This window comes from Leptonychotes weddellii, chromosome 5 (assembly GCF_054177405.1).
Source record: "Leptonychotes weddellii isolate Sample4059 chromosome 5, ASM5417740v2, whole genome shotgun sequence".
Taxonomy (NCBI): domain Eukaryota; kingdom Metazoa; phylum Chordata; class Mammalia; order Carnivora; family Phocidae; genus Leptonychotes; species Leptonychotes weddellii.
This window is the reverse complement of record NC_138373.1, coordinates 87291912-87311894: the sequence shown is the minus strand read 5'-3', so window position 1 is coordinate 87311894 and position 19983 is coordinate 87291912. Positions and strand designations below refer to the sequence as shown.

Sequence of the window (19983 nt, the reverse complement as noted above, 5' to 3'; positions counted from 1 at the left end):
ATGCCATTCTTCACTGGTTCAGCTGTCAAGCCATAAATGCCTATCCTGTACTCATGTAATTGGGAGTTTGGGATTTCAAGCACAAAACGATGCATTTATTTTTATATATTTCTGCCAACCTAGACTCCAAGGCCATCCCAGTTTGTCCCAGGAATAGATGAGGAGCTTTTTGGACTAGATGATCTCTAGGTTTCAAGTCCCTCTCCATTCTCATGTGTCATGGGGCTCGTGGTATCTTTATGGATCCTGATTCTATGAAGCAATGTTTACTCTCTCTTGTGTCATCCTCAAGCTGATAAGCTACAGAACAGGGACAGGCGAATGACGGCCCGTAGGGAAATGTGACTTGCCACCTGTTTTTGCGCAGCCCTCAGGATAAGACTAGATGTAACCTTTTTAAAAAGTATTCTCTTCAAAGAACACGATGCAATGGAGACTTTATGTCACCCACAAAGCCTAAAACATTTCCCATCTGGCTCTTCAGAAAAAAAAATTGCCAACCTCTGCTGTGGAAGATTTTCATTGAAGGTGCTAGAAATGTTGCATGGGACAGTGCTAAGGACAAATTCTTGAGCATGCTACTAGAAATATGCTTTCAGACCGACATAGTCATGTTCTATGCAATTCTTCAGCCACACAGAACTCTGTCTTAAATAAATCATCAGTTAACCCATGTTTCTCCATCTTAAAAAAAAAAAAAAATCATGAGACTCCTCAGAGCCTCCTTGCCAAAGCCCAGATACACAATGTCCGTCACATCCTCAGTTTGAGGTTAGTGTGAACCGTACTGGCTCCTCTTGATCCCACCTTCTTCCCACACTATCCTTTTAATGATCCATTTGGGTGTGTTATCTTGGGGACCAGCATCAAGCTCATTTGTCAGCGGCTTGCAGAATCTGTTACAATCTCAAATTCAGGTCTACAAATGCTCCTCTCCTCTTATTATTCATATTTTAAAAAAATATCACAGCAGGGGCGCCTGGGTGGCTCAGTCGTTGAGCGTCTGCCTTCGGCTCAGGTCATGGTCCCAAGGTCCTGGGATCGAGCCCCGCATCGGGCTCCCCGCTCAGTGGGAAGCCTGCCTCTCCCCCCTCCACTCCCCCTGCCTGTGCTCCTCTCTCAATGTGTCTCTCTCTGTCAAATAAATAAATAAAATCTTTAAAAAAAAAAATCACAGCAAAAACTTGGGTATAGTTTAAGTAGCTGGGTAAAATTAAATAGCTCTTAGGATCTTTTGGCTGTCTTGAACTTCAATTTTTTGTCTCCAGTACTTGTTACTTTCTTTTCAATTGGACACGCTTTCTCCTTAACAGAGTGTGGAAAATAATAGGTTAAAAAATGTACTTTCTCATTAGCACAAATATTCTAACAACATGGTCCCAAGGATATTGTAACTGTATTCCTGCCTTGCTCTCCTATCTGTGAATATTACCTTAAAATTATTTCCTTTGTTTTAAAGCAAATATACTTTAACTATAGTTTGATTTTGAGAAAGGAATATTACTTTGCCAGTGAACCAACAACAAAGCCAGTGTTCCTCCTGCCAGAGACTGTAAAGATGGCTGGCCCAGGGGCCCGCACAGCAGATGCACTAGTGATGCTCATCCACAGCATGGGAGCCGGAAGCTCCTAAGACGCAGTGAGGTCACGGCCAGAGCCTCCTCTCCTGGAGTGAGATCTTCCCAGCTATACATGGCGTATGCATAGCCCAGGATGTGGCTGCCCAGCTCTGTGCAATCATGGAAATCTTAGGCTTGATAATCAGCCAGACATTCTATTGTAATTGTTTTATGTGCTATTACTAATTATGACAGTTTGATCTTGACATTTAAAAAAATGAAGTGACTATTTTTGTAAAACAGGCAATTCATTAAGTCAGCTCAGCACAAATCCTTGATGATGATGATGAGGGTGATGGTGATGATATTATCATAAAACCTTTATTCATTCATCCATTCCTCCAGCAAAATTTGTTCAGCCTGATCTATTTATTGGCCAGCCCCCATGCTGGTTGTTCAGGACATAGTATTGAGTAGACAAACATGATCCTAGCCCTGATGGAACTTTATAGAATAGTAAGGGAGGGGGAGGCATAAAAAGTTATAAAATATGGTGAGTACTACGAGCAGTGCCCTGATCGATAATCACAAGAGAGCTTGGCTGTAGGTAGAGCAAACAGAAAGGCCCTTCTGAGGAGGGATTATTTAAACTGAGACTTGGAGCATGAGAAGGAGTCAGTCACACCATTCCAGGCACAGGGACTAGCATGGGCGAGGGCCCTGAGGCATGTCAAGGATAGATAGATACTACTAATTATCCTCACATTACGGGTAAAAACACCGAAGGACACAAACTTTAAGTAAGATCACATAGCTAGTAGACTATTTTAGATCTCTGATGCCAAGGTCTGTCTTCTAGTCTTCTAAGTCTTATTGTCCTCTAGTTAACGGATTAATCTCTGTACATTTTTTTCTTCCCTAACCAAAAATTAGATTGTTAAAATTCTGCCTGTCATACTGCCTTTCAACTAGAATGCTTGGATAACTTTTCTTTATGCATGCTATCTTCTAAAGGCAATACTTTGACATAAATATTCTCAATTATGTATGTCTCAACAGGAGTTGATCCCTCCCACCCCCACCCACACCCCCCCGCCCCATTCTCCCATCTCCAAGACATTTGATCATGCCTGGAGATATTTTTGGTTGTCACAACTCCAGGAGGAATGCTTCTGGCATCTAGTGACTAGAGGCCAGGGGTGCTGCTGAGCACCCTCCAAAGCACAAGACAGCCCCCCTCAACAAAGAACCCTCCAGCCCAAAATGTCAGTAGTGTTGAGGTTGAGAAACTCTTCCATCACGAGGACTGTTTGGAGACTGGTTTATAACTCTGAATACAAACTCATAAAAGGCTTCTCATAAAATCCCCTACAACCTATTTCTCACCTAATATATTACATAAGGAACAGAACTTCCCTTTTCTCTATGGGCAGATGGGGACAATTCTTGCAGGCTTATTACCCCTGGAGCAACGTCTCCATGATTTTAGGCTCCACCCGAGCTGGGCGTAGGGAGAGGCAGGTATGATTTTGCAGGAAAGCTCCCAGAGAAGGAAGAAGAGGATAATGGAGGAATGTCAATGCTGGAGGTGTGTGGCAGGGACACTGTTGGGGGCCAGAGCTGTGGGCAGTGGCTTCCCACCACCTGGGGTCATTCCTAAATCAGTGTTTGAAACTACAAGGATGCCTGTTATTAATGTACCTACTCTTTCCTCTGTGCACTTTTTTTGCGTTTGACACAGTAAGTGATAAAATTCATCTGACTGAAAATTCCACAGATTTGATCTTCTAGACCTTGCCCCCTTTAAACCTTGGCCACACATATTTAATCGCAAAGGTAGAGGAAAAGCTTGCCCCTGGTGTTTGTTGTGCAGCATGGAATGCTTAGATTTAAAAATAACTTTTCCATGTCTAAGACCAGAATTAAATTTTAATTTGCAAGCCCTAGTGTGCATTTGTGATGGCCTTGGTTTGTTACCTTGTGGACAGCAGGTCCACATTACAAAGGCCCAGACCCACACACAGGAGCAGAATAACAAGCCTCGTAGTGATTGGGGAGCCCAGCGCCTGGTTCCCCAGGAAGCTCCAGCGGATGCAGGTAGGGTCATTGTCCCAGCAGCTGCACATTCACATGGTAACGGGCAACCAACTGTGGCCGGAGGAAAAAAAAATAAAGAGAACTTTTATTTCATTTGCTGCAGACCTACCTGACTTCTTAGACAAATATAATCACTTAGCAAAGAAAAACCAAAAAAAAAAAAAAAATTTAAAAACCGTCTTTCTAGAAAAGTGAGGCCTTTTTTAGGCAATTTACAAAATATCGTTACAATTATTTTCTAAGTAAGGGTCATTTGAATGTACAGAAAAGGGAGGAAGTTCACAGATGTCACACATGTATGAGCCATTCAGATTTAATACGTTTTGGTATTCTACTTTAATAAAAAAGCCTGATGAATAGCTGAAACTGATCAGCCTTGGTGCCACTCTGTGTTTTGGCTTCCCACGGGGTGCCCCGCATCTTAAATTTCTCTTTCTAGTTAACATTTTTAAAAAAGAATTTCCATAATGAATCGATTTGAATTAAAGTTTAAAACAAACAAGAGGTTTTCAATTGCACTTGGACTTTCAGCTATATCTCAGTGGCAATCGGTTGTTTCTAAGAAATCATAAAAAAAATGGGTACTTTACTTATTAAAGCAGAAAAATAGCATTATTAAATACTCTTATTCAAGCATGTCCAATATTCAAAAAAACATAGGCCAACACCTCAGATCAGAGCCAAGAGAATATATTTTTATTCCTTTCTTTGTATAGAACACTTTAATTTCTGTTATGAATTAAGAAAAGATACTTTATTTTACTAATGCTCAATTGAAAATGAAGATAATTTCGTCTCATCTCGTTCAAGTATAAAGTTGATTATGTTAAAACTATAACTTTGCATAAGATTTTATAGCCATCTATCGGTAATAATGATAATTATGACACCTAGATTTGTTACCCCCTATGTGCCAAGTGATGTTCTAAGTTCCTTACATGTATATATATATTTAGTTTTTTTAAATGTGTCCACATTACACATCTATTTCCACTAATTCTTTCCTTTCGCCTGTACGCAAGCATGCACTCTCACTTCTTTTTTTTAAAGATTTATTTAGAGGGAAAGAGAATCTCAAGCAGATTCTCTGCTGAGGGCGGAGCCTGCCGGCAGGGCTCAGATCTCACAACCCTGAGATCATGACCTGAGCAGAAACCAAGAGTCTTCCGCTCAAACCAACTGAGCCACCCAGACACCCCTCTCTCACTCCTTTTATAACCACCTGATTTCATCATTACTCCCTTGCCATTGTTAGCTAGCCCATTGTTCGTTCTTGTACCTGGAACTGCCTTGCTGCCTCAGTTTGAACCTTCCTCTGCACTCTTGTTACCTGCCCGCACGAATCCATCTCCTTTTCAGGACCAGGGTTTCCGATAAAACAACTGGCCTGCACTTTCTCCTTCGATTTCTGCATCAACCATCTTCTGTTTCACTATTTGCTGTCTTCCTGTCGTCTCCTGATGACCTGAATGTTCAATCCAGAGACCTTTTCTTGCTTCTCATTGCTTTTGACTCTTCCCATAATTTTTACATTTTTTGGTATCTTCTCCATCTTTACATTATTTTCTTCCTGAATTTTGGATCACAGTACTCTCCCAGCTCTCTTGTGCTCTCTAGCTTTGAAAAATGCCTTCTCATCTTCTCATCCTACAATCGTCTGAAATTCTTGCCTTGCCTTCATCATAACACCTTGCATTCAGCTCCTCCTTCTCAGTTGTCCATTTCTGTGGCCTAATAGGACCGCCCATTCCCAAGTCAGCTCTGGCCGGAAGCTCCAGCGGGATGTGTAACCCTGCCTTCCCCCTCGGGCCTAGGGTCATGCCAGCCCCTGTTCATCCATCCTTTCCATTCTCATGGCCATGACTCCTGGTTGGGGCTTGTCACACATTACGCCTCTTAAGCAGTCTTTCTATCTCCAGTCATTCTCTCCTCTTCAATTCGCCTACGGTATCACCACTAGATCATTTGTCAGAAATCACTGCTTTGAATATTTCCCCCTTACCCCCAACTTGAGATTTTCATGATGCTCCATTGCCTGCCAAATAAACCCCAAACTCGCAGAGAGCTCCCAGTTTATCTCCCCAGCTTTATCTTCCATTCCTCTACATGCTGGCTTATTTGATGTTCATCATATAAGAAGGAGTTTCCTACCTCCTGCGCTCTCTGGCCATACCATGGGAATGCCTCTCTGCTACTGTTTTAATCCCTTGACTATTTGAGGCAAACTCAAAGTCTACGTTAATTAGAGGGACTCCCCACTCATTATCCCTAGTATTAAATGCTCTCTATTCTGATCTCTTTGCACCACTTCTGTGGCTGTAATCACATGTTAACTTGTCTTGTTATTTAAGTAAATGTTTTATCTCATACTATTTCATTAGCTAGATGATAAACCACCTTGCCCCTGTTTAAAGTTCTCCAGCGGCTCCCCTGGGCTTTCAAGATAAAGTTTAAACTCTTTAGCTAGGCGTATGAGTCTCTCCATAGTGAACAGGTCCCTTCCTGTTTCTCTTCTCACACTTGTCTGCATGCACCAAAGGCCCAGTCATTCCAGTGCACCTGCAGTTCCTCAAACGCTCATCCTCTTTTCTCTGCCTAGAATGTCTTACTTTGCTGATATTACTGGCCAGGCATGTGTCTCTTTCAATATTCAACTCAGGTGCCACCTTCTTCAAGATGCTATCCCTGATGCCCCCTGCCCCCGTGAGATGCACACTAACCTGTCTGCACGATATCCTGGGATAGGACATTGCCTTTGTTCATCTGCTGACCCACCTTTCCTAGGAAACCATAAATCTCCTAGGGGCTGCCACACTTTCCTCTTTCCACCTGTCTACCTAGCACCTGGCCCAGGGTCTGTGGAGACAGTGAACTGAAGCAGGTTTGGCATGGGGAAGGCCTGCTGGTTATGTAGGTAGGTCTCCACAAGGTGGCATTTACTTAGGTGAATCTACTATGACTCAGGGCCTGGCTTTTAGCCTGCAGGCAAGGGAACTTGGCTTAACGTATTGTGAGTAAATTCATCTCACAAAGATAGAGCCTTATTAACCAAATTCATGGAGGCTCCTGTATAAAACTAACACGCCGACGCACCAATTCTTACGGAGTGGGTTGACTGGACTGTTGCTGTCATTGACCTGGCCTGGGCATTCTCCCCCTGCGTACATGCTATACAGAAAGTCAATACTCTCATTTTATGTATTTGCAGCCAATCTATTTTATTTCACAATGGCTAATCACATGAATTGTGTGTGGATTTTACTAGCTCACCTGTTAACGAATGAACAGCCTCATTTTTAAATTCTTAGGAAGAGATGGGAGCACTTTCGTGTAGCTTCTATGGACTGACTAACCTGGCACTTTGTTAAGTCTTCAGTATATATTTATGTCACATGACCAGGTAGTTGCTGATTGACTATATGAATGCAGATCCTGCCACTAAATATAAGATTGCTTTGACTGAACATCTAACCATGGCAAAGTAGCATATAGACATATTCCATATGACCTCATTACTAGAAAACCACATCTCTCTATAAAAATTCCTTTAATTCCCTTACCCATTTCTAACTAGTTTTCTTCACGTTCTTCCTGGCCATCACGTTAGAACCCACCTTCAGGTGTCGGGGGCCTAACTAGCATGTTGCAGACAGAGCTTTCTCTGCCTGCCTTATCTCCTCCCCACAAGCCTCACCTCTTCCCTATTTCTCCTTCCTCCAAAGGCAGCTTTATTTCTTCTACTTTCTAAATCAGAATGTGCCTTGAGGCTCACCTCGAAGGTAAGTGGTCCGGCACAGACCTGGCTGTTAGCTTTGATGCTGCAACATCATGCCTACCCATCTCTGACTTCCGCCCTCCTCTTGAGGTATATATTTATGTTTTAAAAAGAAACCGCTCTGAGTAAAGGGAAAATATCAGGATCCTCCCATCCATGTGAAGTTAAAATAAAGTCAGTTCACAAGAGGAAAATCAGCCTTTTTGTAACAAAGTACCAAACAGGCTATTGGTCATGGATCATGTAGACAAAATTAGACTGTTTCTTTTTCTTTTTTCCCCTTTGGTTGTTTTTACATTTGTGCCTGTGGCTACACAATTCCAAAATTCGACACCACTATGGTTCTTTAGCCTTGTAACAAGAAAAACACATTTCTGCTCACTTATCAATTTTAGGAAATCCTGATTCTTTTTTTTTTTTAAGATTTTATTTATTTATTTATTTTAGAGAGAGAAAGTGTGTGCAAAGTGGGGGAGGAGCGGGGGGGGAGTGGGGGGGAAGCATCTCAAGCAGACTCCACACTGAATGCAGAGTCTGACATGGGGCTCGATCTCATGACCCTGAGATTGCGACCTGAGCCAAAACCAAGAGTTGGACGCTTAACCGACTGAGCTACCCAGGCGCCCCAGAAATCCTGATTCTAATACAGTATGAACTTTTCACTATTTTAAATGACTGGGAAATTATTACCAAGTTTACCTTTAAACCAAATTAAGACCAGGAATTTTTTTTGTCACATTTTATCTTTTCTGTCTCCTCGTTTCTCCCTAAATATTTTCACATAAGTACATTCACATAAAATAAATTGTTCACATAAATAAATTGTGCTTCTTGTCCATAGCTCAATGCTCATCATTAAAAGAGCTTAGATGCTTAACTAAATTAATGAAAGAATATCTGCCCTAATTCTTAAGCACCTACCATGTGTATTCTAATCCCTGTGCAGTGTTTTACATATCCCAAATATAATCTTCTGAAGGGTTTCATCCTTAATCAGACATCCCCATTTTACAGATGAGGATAGTGAGGTCAAGTGACTGCCCAAGTCTCAGTACTGGGACAGAGTAGAATTTGGAGCCACGCGCACCTGGCTTCCTTGTGCACACTCTTTTTCCTGCAATATCTTTGCTTACTGGGTGAGTGGACTGTCTTCCTGAGGTCTTACCACAACCTCCCTGCACCACAACAGTGCACCAGGCAGATGAGCTTTCCTTATGTTGTCCTTTCCATTCTGCCATTTGTCACTCTTGGAAGAAAACAAATATTTCAGAATACTATTGTGTGGCCTTCTCAGCCTGTATCAGTCATGGGCTACTACAAGTCAAATACGTGCTATTTGCTTCAAAAAATTGTTTCATGGCACAGTTGTGAAGGAATGGCTATTTGGAAGTAGACAATAGCATATCTAAGACATGAGTTTGCTGCCTGGTTTAACTTGTGTGTTTTTATAGCTGATGAAGAGTATGAGGATGGAATTGAAAGGACATGTGATACTCTCCTTATGTGCATCGTCACCGTCCTGAACCAGGGCCTCCGGAATGGCGGCGGTGTGGGAGACGTTCTCAGAAGGCCATCGAAAGATGTAAGCTGGAGAATAAAATATTTTTTTTAAGAAGAACATAAGCATTTTTTAAAATTTTCTTAACAGCATCTACAACACAATTTTTGTCTTCAAGATGCTATATTGTGTCGTTTGCTTTAAACGTATGTATAATGGTGGCCATTAAAACCAATTAATTGTATATTAGAACTACACAGAAATAGCTAACATCCTAAAAAAATATATGTCTGTTAGTAGGGTTATGAAAAGTTTCCAAGTTTGAACTGTGTATTGTATTATAACCATGAGATCATGACTACAAACTTGGTAGAGGAGTTAGTGGTTGCATAAATAACAGAAACTAGGCTGCCTCTTGTCCATCAGGCTTCTCAGGCATGAAGATGTACTCTTTGCCTCTGAATAGTAATAGCGGCCATTATTTATCCATGATGAATATAAAATTTGAACAAATTCTAAAATGATTTCATATATTAAAATGGCAAGGCTAAAAAATTTCTCATTAGCTGCAAAAGCTCGAGCACCAGGCTGAAGGCTTGAGAAATCTGAGTTCTGCAATAAGCCAGCTGTGGCGTATTGTCAGTTCATCTGATGGTTCCTCATCTATGAAATGGCTGGATTGCAGCATCTCTAATGTGTGTTTTAATACTGCCCATCAGGTAGAAGTAAGCTGGAGCTGTCTGTACTTGACCCTATAAGGCCAAGAACAAAACCTACTCTGGAAATTGATTAGGCATTAGGTCCTTCTCAGCTCCCTAATTGCTGACCTTGGGAATTGCTACTTGTCTACCTTTCGTGCAGCTTCTGGGATGGGATCCCAATGTGCCAAAATGCATTTAGCAGAATGATACAGTACAGTGGTTTTTAATAAAAGGTACGTTCCCCATTGATGGGAGGGCATAAGTCCTGGAGAATGGAAGGGGCTCTGAGAACAGATGTGAGGTGTATCTCACAACACTTAAAGGAAAGAAAATGAAGACAGAAAGTGGGTCTTATTTTTTCCAACTTGGAGCACTATTTATACTCATTCAGCAAACCTTTATTAAATATATTCTCTATGCTAGACTGTATGTCAAATCAACGTACCTTGAAAATACGTATACATATACTTTTTTTTTAATTTTTATTTCAGGAGCCCTTGTTTGCTGCCCGAGTGGTGTATGACCTTCTTTTTTATTTCATTGTCATCATTATTGTCCTTAACTTGATTTTTGGTGTTATCATTGATACTTTTGCTGATCTCAGAAGTGAAAAACAGAAAAAAGAAGAAATTCTAAAGACAACTTGCTTCATCTGTGGTAAGTGTTCTCAGGATACTAAAATAGGTGAAGAAACTATCCAGGAGGAAGGAGGGGCTAGAGTGATTTTTATTTGTCATGCTTTGGGAAAAATAATTTTAATTTGTGTGTGTTTTTTTTTTAAGAATTTATTTATTTGGAAGCGAGAGAATGAGAGACAGAGAGCATGAGAGGGAGGAGGGTCAGAGGGAGAAGCAGACTCCCCGCTGAGCAGGGAGCCCGATGCGGGACTCGATCCCGGGACTCCAGGATCATGACCTGAGCCGAAGGCAGTCGCTTAACCAACTGAGCCACCCAGGCACCCTGGGAAAAATAATTTTAAAATGAAAGCTGGACAAAAATTATGTAACCGAGCATTAGACTAGGGTTCTCTGCTTCCAGAAATAGATAGAAGAATTATATCTGAAAGCTATCTTGTCATTATTTCTGCAATTTGTATGACTCTCTGACTGTAGAATGTGTTGCAAAATTTCAAAAGGTTACACCAACTGGCAAAGAGATTTTTAATCACAATAACATATTGATTAAATGACAGAATGATTTTTATTTTATTTTGTTGGATTATGAATCCACAGATGATTTCTCTAGCAGCTTGAACTTCTATTCACTGACTGTACTTCTCTCAGTTTTTCATCTCTCTCTCTCTCTCACACACACACACACACACACACACCACACTCTCTTCCCCTTTGCCCATTGTTAGCTCTCAAACTGACCCAACTCTCTCCTTGCCCTCATCATTCCCTTTTGCTCTACCCTCTTCTCAATGTATTTCAGTCCTTTGGTAGTCTCTGTAGCTGACCTAGCATCCTAGAGTTCTTCTTTCTCTGAATATTCACTAAGTCCAGGTTATCCTCACCATCTATTTCACCATGTTGAGCTGAAGAATCTTTTGGTTAAAGTCACATAACAAGCATAAGGGCTTCACTACAACATTATTCTATATAACTCAAATTGAGCCCTCAATAAATCCCATTCCCTCCTTGATTCACTTTTTGTCAATTGTCTCATTCTCCTCAATGGGTCTCCCAAACCTTTCCAGCATTCCTTCAACACTCAGAGTGTACCAAGTACTAACCTGTAACAATGAACTGTATTCCAAGGAAACAAACATGAGTTGGACATGCCCTTCTTCAGGGTGTTTACAATCTAGTGTGGAATACAAACACAATAAGTATCACTGCTATCTAGTGTGTTAAAAGACATGATAGAGAAGTTCACAGGCTGTTATACCCCTTCAGGTTGTGGTGGGGGCAAGCAAGAAAGAGTCAAGAAAGGCTTTTAGAAGAGATGGTCACTGAACTGATGGTAAAAGATAGAAGGTAGCTAGTCATATTAAAGTGAGTAGAAGCAGGGCACCTGGGTGGCTCAGTAGGTTAAGCATCTGCCTTCGACTCAGGTCATGATCCTGGGGTCCTGGGATCAAGCCCCACTTCACGTCAGTGGGGAATCTGCTTCTCCCCTCTACCCTTCCCCCTACTCGTGCTCTCTCTCTCTCACATAAATAAGTAAAATCTTTAAAAAAATTAAGTGGGTAGAAGCAGAGTGACCAGAATAAGAACAGGCATGAAGGGAAGAACAGCACAATGGGAGTCTTCAGTTACTATAAGGAGCTCAGTGTTGCTGGAGCATGAATTTCAGTGCAGTCTATGCCCCAAGAAGAGGTTCACCAGAACATGGCCTTTTATGTTAAAAGACTTGGACTTTGTCCTGTAGACTTATAGAGGATGCTGAACCATTAAAGAATTTAAGTAGAAGAGTACAGGGTCTAATTTTTGTTTTAGAGCAATGGGGCAGCTACAGAAGTTGTTTTTCAGGGGACATAGTCCAAGTGAAAGGTAACAAAACTTTGATGCAGGAAAGTTAGGGTGCAGTATTAAGGGTAGAGGACAGGGTCATGGAATACTTAGAGACAGACTTTTAAAATCTCAGTGGTTAGGAATGAATATGAAAGATAGTTGGGTGTGTGGGTGGGTGGTAGTACCAACTGTTGAGTTTGAGAAGAAAAGAAGAAAAGATTTGGAGAGGAATATGCTGAGTTTGGCTTTGGAAATACTGAAATTGCAGTGTGTACTCAACACCCCAGTGGGCCACACCCAGCACAGAGGTCAGCATGGGTCTGAGCCTCAGAGAATGAATCTGCACTAGAGACAGTTATTGGGGAATCCTCCGTCTGTGTGTGGTAGCCAAAGCCAGAGCATGGGGAAGACTTCAGAGAGGGAAGAGAAGAAAATGGGGTTTAAAGTGGGAAATATCAGCACTGAAGAGTTGAGAGAAACAGGGTCAATGCACGCACACACACATAGATCTTTCCAGTCAGAATGGTGTGAGGAGAACCAAGAATTTGTGTCATATGGATATGAGGGGAGGACACAGCCTTGGAAAGAAAGTGATTGATTATCAACTATTTCAAAGCAGAGAAGGCCAGTAACATATTATGCCAAATAGAGCCTTTGGATTTCTCATTCAGGTGATTCAGAATAAAGATGGAGTACTTTCCATGAGGATAAGTTACACAATGCTGGGGGAGATTTACCAGAAGGAAATGAGGCAGAAAGAAGAGTCTTTCTTTATATATCTAGACTAGATGGAGGGAAGCAAGATTGGGATGGGGCCAAGGAAGATATCATACAATCATTCAGCGGTTTGGGGAAGAGAGGCATTGTATGGAAGAGTGAGTTCTGTGGAGGAAAAGACATGCTGCCCTTGAAAATCTTTGTGTGTGTCTCATGGTCTTGCTTTTATAGTGCTTCCTCTAAGTCCTTCCCTTCACAATCATAGTAACTATTATGTCAGCGTGCAACCTTGGAAGAAAGGGTTCTTTGGAAGAATGTATCAGTTAGATGTGAGCCTCATTTGAGGCCGTGATCCTTCCCCCGACATTCTAACAAGAAAGATGAACAGCAAAGCAAGCCCATCGCTTAGGTACCATTCCTGCTCCTCTAGGCTTTCCCTTTGCTGTCAAAATTCTCTTTGGCTTTCACAGTTACTTAAAAAAACCTATAACTTATAAATTCCTTAAAACATCACAATAACCCTCATCACCAGATTGAATGTTTTTCTTAACTCTCCCCATTAGGTTCCTGCTGACCTTTTCTTCTGCCTTGGATTGCTCATTTTCTCGTTCTATCACAAGTCTTCTCCCAACCACTGGATAAGCGGTTCGGATTTTATTATTGCCAAATGTGCAACCACAGCTCCAACCTCTCTCCAGGCTTTTGTCCTTTGTTTTCAGTTGTTGACGGACACCTATACAGGCATGACTTTTGGCAGCCACATCTACCATGTCTGAAAACCAGTGCCGCTTGCCTTTCCATCTTCTTCTTCTGACCTAGCAGTTTATCCTGATCTCTATATTGCCATTGACGGCATCCCACTGGGCCTTCAGTTTTCTAGGCTGGGAGCTTCTCCATCATTTTTAGCATCTCCTTTTTCCTGTTCGAGGTGCACTAGTTACCATGTGCTAATGAATCTGTGTTCCCCATCTCACTCACTTCCTTCCACACATCCCGCAAGCCACACCTTGGGTTTTCAGGCTCACCTTGGCTCACACCCCAAAATGTTCTGCTCAATGCTGCCAGACTAATTTTTCCAGTTTGATTTCATCATTTCCTTACTCAAAAGTCTATCAATAGCATTGCATAGTCTGTAACTCTAAAATTCCAAATTTCCTGGCACATAATGTGCTCCATAATCAAGCTCCCTTTTTTGCCCACCTTTTCACCCAATGTTCCCCTCTTTATAGATCAACTTCCAGCCCAACTACATTACTCATCTTCAACTTAGAGACTCTCCACATGTTCTCAGTTACGGTGTTTACAATTGGAATGCCCAAACGCCTAAGCTGTTCAACTCCAACCCTCTCTCTAAGGCCAGCTCTAATGCCATTATTCCATGAAGACTTATCAGATTTCACTAACCAGCAGCAAACATGTCTGCTTCTAAATTGCTCACATCACACTTAGCAGTATGGTACCGTACTTATTTTTTGTTGTCTTATCTCTGTCAGATGCTATACACTGTCACATTGTAGAAAGGGCATGGACTTTATGGTTAAGTAAACACACTGGTTTCATATCCTGGATATGTGATCTTGGCCAAGTTTCCTTTTCACCTTGAACTATTATTCCCTCATCTGGAAAATGGGGAATATAATGCCATCTTTTGCGGTTTTAGTGACTATAATTGAGATCATGTGTATCAAAATTCCTAGCTCAATGCTTAGCTGAGTAAGCCCTCAATGCACATTAATTTCCCTTCTTTAAGATACTTATTTTTTTTATGACTCCTTAGTATGTATTGAGGACCATTCATAAATATTTGCTTAATGAATGACTATTCAATAAATCAGCTTGAATTAATATTATCTCTATGTTTATGTGGCTGATAACCTACAAAAGGAAGATAAATTGGGTAAGTACTAGACTGATATATACGGCAGACAAAAAACCTGGGTGTACCAATTCCAAGTTATTTTAAATTTTGTCACATTCAGGGTATTGTTTCGGTAGCATACACATTACCACAGAGCTATAGGGTGATAAATCAGGAGGCATAGGAGGAGATATTAGATCAACATGGTCTATTGTACAGAAGCTTCACATTTATTCAAAAATCTGAGAGACCATTTAGGTAATTTAACCTAAGAGTAAGTTTTAATAGTATTTTTTACATTAGAACAAATAGTATGCTATAAAGTAAAATAAATTTTTAAAGTAAAACAAATTTAATGTGAACATTTAAAATAAAACAGAATTTTTTTTTAAATTGAAAAGTAATTTTTTTAAATTGAAAAGTGCTTATAGCTGCTCACCCCTGTGACCTCAGCAGCATAAAGTTTCTCTACTCCCTGCCCTCAAAGGACCTTTAGCAGAAATATGTGAGAAGCATTATCATAATGTATATCTAGATGTGCGTGCGTTCCTGGAATTGCTTACCACATATAAGATCTAGTACATCCCATATATGTTAAAAGAACTTAATTACAAGAATGATCTAGACAGTTGGGACACTTGGGGGTTGTACTAGTAGCTATAAAATAGTGGTGATCAATTGATAAACGGTTCCTGTAAGAGTTGGGTGTTAAGTTGTGATCCAAAGAGGGATATCGTATCAAACAACAGAGGAGAGACTCTCCACAGTAGGAGAGAATTGGCTCCAGTACCACACGTACCACGTGACACCCATAGTAACAACAGAGGGGGAGGTAGATTCTGTGACAGGCAATGAGAGCAGATGGGATGTTCCTTGCCTTGAAGGCAATGACCAGATGTTTGAGAATTATGACTCAGAGAACAATTGCTAATGATCCAGAAGGTGGTCACGATGGGGTGATGATTAGCAGATGACAGAGCTGAAGCAGTAAGCATAGGAACAAATTGGCGCTGGTATCCATATTAATTATTAATTTTGAGTTACCAGAGGCTGAAAATCCAGCCAGAAGGAGATGTTGACAGACCAGTGTGACAAAAATACCAAAATGGAGAAAGGATTGATGGTAGTCAGGTGCCTAGAATGGAAGATCTTTCTAGGTGATTTAATAGGAGATAAAGGCTATACTGACAGAGAGGGGCAGTGTGTTCTTCTCTTAGTATATTAGTTCTTTATCTGTACTTGTGCATCAAGGTCATTTATACTTTATTTGTTCAACAGTTACTTACTGAGTATCTACTATATACCAGGGTACTGCAGTAAACAAAATAGACAAAATTTACTGCCATCATGGAGCTCATTTCCCAGCACACATAGAAGGTATGATGCTAAGGGCTATGCAGAAAAATACAGCTGAGAAGAGGTATGGTGATGGGTGAGTGAGTGTCCTCACCTTAGTCGTACTTTGTGGGAAACACAACATAGGTACCGTCTTATTTTTTCTGAAACCTTTGTGTTGAGCGCACAGAGTTCCTCTTATCCTTCCTTTCTTTCCGCCTTGGTCATCTCCTCCAATACCCTGGCTTTCATTGTTTATTTTATGTCACTTATCCTTGAATTAGTATATTTACACCTTGACGTCTCTGTTTAAAATTTCTAGCTTTGGACCCAACAGCCCAACACTGGTTGTTCTATAGGCATCACAAATTCAGCACATCCCCAGTCAAATGTATCTTCCCTCTAAAGTCTCTTCCTTCTTTTGTTTTTCCTTGCTGTACTGATATTACCATAAATTCAGTCATTCGGGTCAGGAATTGTAGGGTCATTCTTGATTCCTCCTAAATCTGTCCCTCTAATTGGACATCAAACCCTCTTAAATTTTCATCCAAAAACTTCTCTTCAATCTCTCCCTCTTCTTTTTTTTTCAATTATTCTGTCAATGTTAGTTGAATGTCTACTGTTTTCCAGATACTATGCCAGGTGCTGCTAATACAAAACTAAACCAGACAATAAAGTGGTAGAGGCTAAGCTAGAAATAGATAAATTTTCATAGCAAAGTGTTATGGGCACAGGGAGGATCCACTAACTGTTTGTGTCTGTGCAAGTCAGTGGTAGTTGAGCTAGGTCTTGAAAAGGAATACCTATAAGGCAGGAAAGAGAGGAGGTGGAGGCATAGAATGTTCCAAGGACACGGTTTGTTTGGAGAATGGCGAGAAAGTCAGAGTCGCTCTAAGAAATGTGCACAGAGTACATTGTCAGAGTATGAGTCCAAGGATGACTTCAAGTTCCCTGGTTGACAAGGACTTCATTAAGAGAGGTAAAGAAGAGCTAAAGAAACAAATTTTTGATGACATGCCCATAAGCGAGCCAAGGGGATTTACCCAGTAGACAGCTGGAAATAGAAACTGAAGTCGAGAAGAAAGGTCAGTGCTGGGGCCACATCACCAGCACAGTCATGGCGGAAACCGTGGGAATGGCTGACAAAGCTTAGAGAGCAAGAACCAATGAAGATGAAAGACAACCAGTTCCCTGCCTTTACATCCCCCACCGCCCTAGTCCCCCAGTCTCCCCACTCTTAGCCTCTATTCCCAGTCTTCCTCTAAATCCCACCACAGGAAGTTACCTGAAGCACAACTCTAAACAGGCTAGTCTCCACTCAAAGGCCTTCTGGATAAAGTGCAGTTTCCATAGCTTTTCATTTAAAGCTCTTCACAGTTTAAAAAAAAATAAAACTTTTCATGGTTTGTGCCAAATGTACCATTACATCTTCATTTCCAAATGTTCCCTTCGGAGGAATTGACGCTCCCCCAAACAGGTGATCTACTTTCATCTGTAGCTTTGCCCTGCCACTTCCTTTGCCTAGAAGGCCAAAGAACATGGCTTTTGAGCTAGAAATTTTTTTGTTTATATACCGACCGACTTCTCCACTAACGAGAGGTGTTAACTTGAGCAATTTATTGAATTCCTCTGAATCTCTTTCCTCACATGCTGAAAGGTCAGATTGGATTATTGTAATTATAAGAGCATAATTAAACATCTTTCTGTTGTTGTCAGCACAAATAGGTGCTCAATAAAAATTAGCTAGCTTTTATTACCATTTATCTCTTTTCCACTTGCCATAGTCCTGTTTCAAGGCTAGACACTTAAAGCTTTACACCTCTTTTAAACCTTTTAAAATGTACCTTGTCACAATTCATTTTGTCCTCCTCTGTGCTTCCTTGGCAGTTTATACCACTTCAGGATATAGTGCAAGCTATCTGTTTTCTCTACCGTATTACAGATTAATTGATAGTAGACACATTATTCTTATAGCCCTATGTACCTTGCAACAGAAAGGTAATTGTTTGAACTGAATTCTGGGAAAATCTACTTTAACATTCTCTCTCTCTCTCTCTCTTTTTAAGTGTTCTATTGAGATATAATTTATATACCCTACAACTCACCCATTTGAAGTCTACAATTCAGTGGTTCTTAGTATATATTCAGAGTTGTGCATCCATCATCACAATCAATTTTAGAACATTTTCATTGCCCCCAAAAGAAACCTCATACCTGTTAACCATCACCCACCAACCCTCCACCCCCAGCCTTTCCTCCTCCTCAGCCCTAGGCAACCGTTGATCTACTTTCTGTCTCTACAGATTTGCCTCCCCTGGACATTTTACATAAATGGGACCGTATAATATGTGGCCTTCTGGGGCCTGCTTCTTTTACTTAGTATGATGTTTTCAAGATTCATGGTGTAGCACACATCAGTGCTTCATCCTTTGTATGGCTGAAAATTCCATTGTATGATATGATATATTTTGTTTATCTTTTCATTCATTGATGAACATTTGGATTGTTTCTACTTTTTGGCTCTTAGGAATAATGCTATTGTGCACATTCATGCCCTAGCTTTTGTGTGGACATGTGTTTTCTGTTCTTTGGGTCAGGTACCTACAAGTGGACTTGCTGGGTCATATGGTCACTCTATGTTTAACCTTTTGAGGAGCTGCCAAACTGTTTTCTAAAGTAGCTGTACTCTTTCACATTCCCACCAGCAGAGTATGAGGGCTCCAGTCCATCCACATCATCACCAAGATTTGTTATTAATCTGTTTTTGATTATAGTCACCCATGTGGAATAACATTTTATTAGTGAAATATTCTTAATTCATTCCATAAATACCGTATTCAGGGCTGACTATAAACCGGACACCCAGGTTAGCTATAGGACCGTTGGTGAAGAAAAGAGACAAATATATCTGCTCCTGGACACACAATAAATAATAAACATAATAAGCTCTTATCTAAGTTCCTAGATAAAATGGCATTCCTTTCTTCTGTACTAATAAGCAGGCAGGCTTTTTCTCGCACAATCATTTTTACCTCTTTATCTTAGACTTGTGGTCCAGTTTAATTTAACACCTTTGTTGTGGCTATGTTCATTTTGTTAGGAGGTGATAAGCACTCTAGGAAAAAGAGGATAAAAGAGAAAGAGTGATTGAGGCTGTTGGCAAAAGGGAAGGGGCAGGTTGTAGGACTAAATAGGGTGATCAAGTTAAGCCACATGGAGAAGGTGAGATTTGAGCAAAAGCTTAAAGGTGAGCAAGTTAGAGAGACACCAGAGAGAAGAGCGCTGTGGACAGAAGAAGCAACCAGTCCAAAGGCCCTGAAGCAGGAGTCTGCATGCGAGCAACAAGTAGGCCAGTATCGCTGGATGAGAGCTCGCAAGGGGGAGGGGAGTAAGAGACAAGGTCAGCGAGGCTATAGGGCTAAATCACTTACACTTTAGCAAATAGATACCACATGGGACCTACTTATACTCAACAACTGGTCATTATTTATCTGAACCTCAAACTTAACTTGGTCTCACCTGAGCATCCTATATTTTATCTGGCAACCCTACTCATAAGCCATTGTAAGGCCTTTGATCTTTATGTTGAGTTGGTGGAGAACCACCACAGGGTTTGGAACAGAGGAGAGACACCATCCTACCTTGGGTTTTGAAGTATCTCAGTGGCTGCTGTGTCGAGTATAGGCCACAGAGAGTTGAAGTGGAAACAGGGGGGCCTGGGAGGCAATTGCAGTAGTCCAGGTGAGAGATGATGAAGGCTCAGATAAGCGCGGCGGCTGTGGAGGCCGTGAGAAGGGACTAGATTCCACGTATATGTTGAAGGTAGAGCCAAGAGAATTTCAACATGAATTGGATATGGGTGGGAGAAAGGATTTGAGGATGACTCCTTGGTTTTTGGCTTGAACAACTGGAAGACTAGAGTTGCCATGGAATGAAGAGGAGGACTGTGGGTGGAGCAGTTTTGGGGAAGAGTATGGATTTTATTTG

At 41.0% G+C, this 19983-nt stretch overlaps 1 protein-coding gene across 1 annotated transcript in view; it reads left to right on the top strand.

Annotated features, from left to right (window-relative positions):
- The window catches only part of ITPR2 (inositol 1,4,5-trisphosphate receptor type 2), an 838078-nt gene that overhangs the window by 768828 nt on the left and 49267 nt on the right, over nt 1-19983 (top strand). Inside the window, exons 54-55 of the mRNA XM_081818942.1 lie at nt 8883-9013; nt 10122-10287. Coding sequence (XP_081675068.1) covers nt 8883-9013; nt 10122-10287 — 297 coding nt within the window. The remainder of the gene's footprint in view (nt 1-8882; nt 9014-10121; nt 10288-19983) is intronic.